The following is a 5,743-nucleotide window of genomic DNA, read 5'->3' on the forward strand; positions in this document are numbered from 1 at the left end:
ACTCCAGTGGGCACCTTTTCGTGTGGCCTGGGGCCCTGGCCTGACATGGCAGAGCCGCCACTGCCAGGGGATGGAAGGAATGGGAGTTAGTATGTGGGTCCTGGTGGCACTGGGCCTTGGGGCCCTGGGTCTGTGCCGCCTGAGCTGAGAACCCAAGTCAAAGGCAGAGTCCCACCGTGCCGAGCACTGGCCCCGGGCTACAGTGGGGAGGAGTGAGGGGCCCAAGGTTGGGGTCTAGGGACGGCAGCTCTCTGCATCTGCCGCCATCCCTGGCCCACCCAAGCCCGTTGGGCTCCTGTCAAGAACATGCACCCCGTGCAGGTCGCCAGGTCCCAGGTGGACTCAGCAGAGGGCCTGGCACATGATAAGTGCCTAATGAACGGTCAGTGGGTGATGTACAAATGAAGGAGGGGCCTTGGGGGGCAACCACCCTGCCCCTGCCCCTGGAACCATTACACCCGCCGGCCTCTGCCGTGGGAGGGAGGGGGGGAGGGAAGAGGAGGAGGAAGAAAGTCTGCGCATCCGGCCCCGCGCAGCGTCCCTGATCTAGGGGCCTATGGGGTGGGTTGGGCAGGGGATACCTGATTCTCAGTAACTCTAGAGGCGGCGGCAGCTTGGCATGCAGTGCGCATTATTGCTCTATAGTTGGCTTCGGACTAACTAAGAGGGACAGGGAACGGGCAGCCCCGGGAAGGGACAGGAGGAGGGTTGGGGCTGCATGCAGTGACGTCACAAAGGCGGCGGCCAATGGGGCGGGCCCTTGGGGCGGGGTCACCGCCGAGGCTTTGGCATAGACGGGCGTAAGTTGGCAACAGAGTGAGGGCGGGGCCTGGGGCTCCCAAGAGGCGCCCAGGTAGGGAGGGGTTCAGGGGCGGGGAAAGTGATCCTGGACATCCCAAGCCCCCGGCGTCGGCGGGAAGGACAGGGGCCTCAGCGCCCCTTCCCTGACCCGAGTGCAATCCGTTCATAAATAAAACGTACAAATACAGGAAAGAAAGAAACCCGACGCATCCGCAACCCCCCCAGGGGGCTTTACCCGCAAAGCGAATACAGAGAGGTGTGGAGGGCCGTGCCCAGGGCTGCCTGCCGGGCGGGCCCCAGGAATCCGTTCTCCAACACCGAATGCCCGGGTATGAGGGAGGGGGTCCCGGGGCAGGGCAGGAGCGGGGTCTGAGGAGGTCGGATAAGTCCATGCGATTTGATATGCATCATTATTATTCGTTATGGACGACAGAGCCCGGGAAGCAGGGCTGGAAGAATTCGGATTTGGCAGAAGATGCGAGGCGAGGGTTGGAGAGCGGCTCGGATTGAGGCCCCAGAAGGAATCCGAGGGAGAGAGGTGCCGCCATCCGCCCCCCTCCCCGATCCCCAACGCGTCTAACACTCCCGGGGTTCAACGAACACTGAGGAGTAGGGACGTCTCTGCAGCCCCCATCCTGCTCCTCCCCGACCTGTTGCCGGGGAGGGACCGGCTCCCTGGACGTCTAGGCCGCAGGCCTGGCCCTGGAAGGCTTGGGAAGGGGTGGGGAAGACCTGAGTCTCTGCGACGCGATCCAGGGGCGCAGAAGAGGCAGGACGGGGCGCTCCCTACCTCACCCCACCCGGGTCTTCAGAGACCTAACTCGGAGATGAGGTTCGGTTCAAGATCTCCTCGACCCTATTGCTGGGTAAAAGCCTGGGGCACCCTGGAGGGGAAGGGAGGGGGCTCGGGGTGGGTCTCCCCTCGGGACCCTATTGCTTGAAGGGGCCGGCAAGGCCCCTGGCGGGCGGGGCGGGGCCGGGCCCCCTCCCCCTATTGCTGTGAGGAGGGGCCCGCCCTCTGGCCCCTCCGCCTGGTCGCCGGCGGAGACCTCCCTGGGGGCCCGTATTGCTGAGAGCCGACCCGGCTGGCGGAGGCACCGCGGCTCTAGGCCTGCACTGGGCTGAGCTGCAGCGGCGCGGCGGGGGCCGGGGCCGGGGGGCCGCTGCCGGCCGCGCCCTTGAAGCAGGCCGACTCGTAGTGCTTGTTGAGATAGGACTTGAGCGCGAAGCTCTTCTTGCAGCGCTTGCACTGGAAGTGCTTGAAGGCCGAGTGCGTCTGCATGTGCGCGCGCAGGTTGGAGCGGTCGGCGAAGGCCTTGCCGCAGTGCGCGCAGCCGAAGGGTTTCTCTCCGGTGTGGGAGCGCATGTGGCCCTGCAGCAGCCAGGGCCGGGAGAAGGCCTTACCGCACACGCCGCACTTGTGGCGCAGGTCGTGCGTGAGCAGGTGCATGGCCATGGCCGGCATGGACACGTACACCTTGCCGCACGTCGGGCAGCGCCGCGCCAGCTGACTGTCCAGGCTGCGGTGTGTCTGCTTGTGGCGGCTCAGATTCGACGACGTGGCGTACGTTTTGCCGCACTCGCCGCAGGCGTGCCGGCCTCCCGCGCTGCCGGCCCCGGGCCCCGCTCGCGCCTCGGTGCCTGCCCCCGCTCGCGCGCCGCCCCGCCCTCCGGGCCCAGACCCTGCACCACGGGCGCCCACCCCGGCCCCGCCTCCGCCGTCGCCGTCGGGGGCCGCCGCCGAGGCCGTGGAGGGGGCGGCGGCGGCGTTGGCAGCCTTACGGCGGGAGCGCCCGTCGGTGATGAAGAAGGCGTCGGCAGCATAGCCTTCGCTGACCGCCGCGTCGCCGTTGATGTAGCCACCCGCGGCTGTGGCCAGCTCCGGGCGCGGGGTGGGCGGCGGCGCCGAACCCGCAGCCGCCGGGCCCAGCTCTCCCCGCACGGCCGCAGCGTACATAGGCTCCGGGGATGGCCCTTTGAGCAAGTCCGCCTCGGCGTCGCCATCGTAGACGGAGGCGGGCCCCGCGTAGTCGTTGAGGTATCCTGAGAACCGAGGCGAACAGACAAGCAGACAGCGGGAGAGGAACCGAGCAGCAAGAGAGACACACGCGGGCGGGCGGCAGGAGACACGAGGTCCGGGAAGGAGCAAACAAGGAAGAGGACAAAGGATAAGGGACCGAGGGACGGCGGGGCAGGGAGGATGGAGACGGCAGGGAGGGGAAGAGAGGAAAGCAGAGATGAGACAGGCCCCGGCTCCGCCCCGCCACCCGCCCGCCCCACCCTCGCAGGGGAAGGAGAGTCGCATCTTCGGGTGCGGCTACCCCCCTCCTTCTGCGGAGCTTCAAGGTCAGGGGGGAGGGGCGGCGCTTTCCTCGCCCTCCTTCCCCTCCTCCCCACTCTTCTCCCCCTCCCCCTCTCCCCCCCTTCGGGTTCTCCCCACTTCAGCAGTTTTCCCTGATTATGCAACACACTGCAGACCCGCAGCGCACAAAGCCAGGACTGCCTGTCCAGGGACCCTGTGGCTCCCGCTCTGGTAGTTCCCACTAACTCTTACACCCGGCCGGCGGCAACCTGCGCCCAGTCTTGATGCTGCCCATCTCTAGTGCTCTAGGTCCACCAACAAGCCCTGGAGGCTTATTCCTCCCCCCGCAGCCAATCTAGCACCTCCCTTTCATCTCCTAGATCTCCCTCTACTCACGAGACTGGATCCCCTTCAACTCCAAACCCTCTCCCTCCATCCACTCTGCTTCTCCCCTCACTCCCTTCAGTCAGATCATCCTGTACCCTTGGGTCCTACCTTGTTCTACTTTGCCCTCTTCCCCCAGGCCCCAATCCTTCGTGGGGGTCTTCCCAAGCCCCAGGAGGGTGACCAGGAAGACGCTGTGTTGGAGACAGAGCCAGGGTGTCCACCAGGGGACACCTTCACAGGGACAAACTGCAGGCAGGCAGCATTCTTCATGCTGGTAACTGCAGTTGTTCTCAAGGTATGAGATGGATCTCAGAGTCACAAGTGCACATCCCACACGATACAGACTCTGTCTTCTTCGGTGTTACACCCACTCTCTCAGACACTGTCAACCCTGGAGTCCCCTCAGGGTGGGCAGAGCCCTGATCCAGGCATATGCCACCTACTCATGCAGGGTCAAGCACCCCAACACACTCTCCACCAGGGTCACCAGTCACATGGGTGCATAATGGCCTCAGAGTCACATGGTCCCATGTAGTGGCACACAGGCAGGCACACACTCATACAGGGTCACACACAAGCGCACAGTCACATGGCCACATGCAGTCACATGGGTGCACACAGGCTCACACACAGGCTTATGCTCCTGCAGGTCACACTTGTTTTATCACCCCAGGCTGCTGGCACTCCCAGCCTCCTTGCCTGCATGCTAACAGTTGTCCTTGAATTTGGGCACCCTTACACAAAGAACCTCCCCCTATCTCCAGCACTTTGGACCTCCTGTGCCCACAGCCCACCTACCCACACCCTTCTCCCTGACCCAGGCTTCAAGGAAGGACACTGCTGCTGTCTCTGCTGGTACCTTTGCCAGACAGGTGGGCGGCCCCCACTGGACCACATGGCTACTCCCTGACGATCAGCACTTCCCTACTGTTCCTAGGAGGGGGTCCTGGAATTTTAGCCAAAGAAGCAAAGAGAATTCTGAGCCAGGCCCAGTTTTTTGAGTGTGGGTTTGATGCATCCCTAGGTCCTGTCATGTCAGCAGGTGTCCATTCTGTGTTTGTCCCACCGTGGGTCAGGGTATGGGTCAGTGTGAACCTTCAAGTACCTCCTGTTCCTGACGCCTGTTCCCCACCTTCTCTCCTGTATTGACACTCTCCCTCCCACCTTTGGCTTGGCTCTGGCCTGCATCTGGGCTCCCCTCTCCCCACCCCCATCTCCTCCCCCCAACCAAGTCCTGCTCCAGCCACCGCCTCCTGCTGGTTCTGGTTTCCTCGGGTCTATTTCCTGGGGCTCCTGCTCCCTCCAGCCCCACACTCTGGCCCCCTACCCCTTCCAGCATTGCCCTGGGCCCCTCGCCGCCCCCAGCCTCATGTCAGCTCGCACCTTTCTCCTGCAGTCGCACGCCGAGGTCGCTTCGGGCGCGCCCGTAGGAGCTCTCGAGGTCTGCCGAGGAGAACGTGTCAAGTTTGACCTTCTTGACCAGGAAGGATCTGGGCATGATTCCTGCAGGGCTCCGGCGCTGTAGGCCTGCGGAGCCGGGACGCGGGGGGGGCTGCGGCCGCGGCGGGGCTCCGTCACCATCCGAGGAGCGGCGGAAGCAGCACGGGTCCCCACTCTGGCCTTTGGATGCTGCCGCACGAGTGCTGTCCTCTCTCCTCCTGCCTGCCTTCCTGTCCTGTGTTTCCTCCTCTGCTACTCCATAGCCCTCTTCTTCTCCTTCTCTTCTTTTCTCTTCTCTTCTCTTCCTTCCTTCTTTCCTTCCTTCCTTCCTTCCTTCCTTTCCTCCTCTGGTCCCGGCTTCCCAGCCCGCAGTGCCGCCCCTGGACAGGCGGGGGAGGAGGCTGTGGGGGGGCGGGGAGGGGGGGAGCGGCTCCGTCCCGGGCCTGGAGGCTAAGCGTGGGTGCAGGGCTGGCCCGGCTCCGCGGCCCCCTTCCCCTCCCCGCCGCCGCCGCGTCGGAGCCTCAGTCAGCGACCCCCCATGCCCCCGGGGGTGGCAGCACCGGGCCGGCAGAACGCGGCGGCGGCAAGAGCGCCAGCAGCTTCAGCACCGCGGCCAGCGCCGGCCCGGCCAGCACCTCGGCCAGCGACCGGGCGCGCTCAGCCGGCGCAGGCGGCAAGGGGAGGGCCGCCGGGGCTTGGCCTCCGGGCGGGGGTCCTCGGTGGGGGTCTCTGGGAGGCTTGCTTTATTGTTCTGCAGCCGGAGCGAGCGGCGGCGGCGGCGGCGGCGGCGGCGGGAGGGGGGCGGGGGTCCTC

The 5,743-nt window shown here is 65.5% G+C and overlaps 1 protein-coding gene across 1 annotated transcript; it reads right to left on the minus strand.

Annotated features, from left to right (window-relative positions):
• Positions 1–1,783: 1,783 nt before the first annotated feature.
• Positions 1,784–5,098, minus strand: SCRT1 (scratch family transcriptional repressor 1). The gene is made up of 2 exons (XM_072949414.1): positions 4,874–5,098; positions 1,784–2,844 (listed from the first exon to the last, which is right to left on the minus strand). The coding sequence occupies exons 1-2, from the start codon at positions 4,986–4,988 to the stop codon at positions 1,907–1,909; spliced, it is 1,053 nt and encodes a 350-aa protein (XP_072805515.1). The 5' UTR covers positions 4,989–5,098; the 3' UTR covers positions 1,784–1,906.
• Between the last annotated feature and the right edge of the window lie 645 nt (positions 5,099–5,743).

The sequence above is a fragment of the Vicugna pacos genome, chromosome 25 (genome assembly GCF_048564905.1).
Source record: "Vicugna pacos chromosome 25, VicPac4, whole genome shotgun sequence".
Lineage (NCBI taxonomy): Eukaryota > Metazoa > Chordata > Mammalia > Artiodactyla > Camelidae > Vicugna > Vicugna pacos.

Excerpts from the sequence above, each read along its gene's own strand:
- SCRT1 (XM_072949414.1), bottom strand. The coding sequence starts at position 4,988 with ATGCCCAGATCCTTCCTGGTCAAGAAGGTCAAACTTGACACGTTCTCC. Across the intron at positions 2,845-4,873 it reads CGTGCGACTGCAGGAGAAAG|GATACCTCAACGACTACGCG; the intron begins GTGCGAGCTGAC and ends CTCGGTTCTCAG.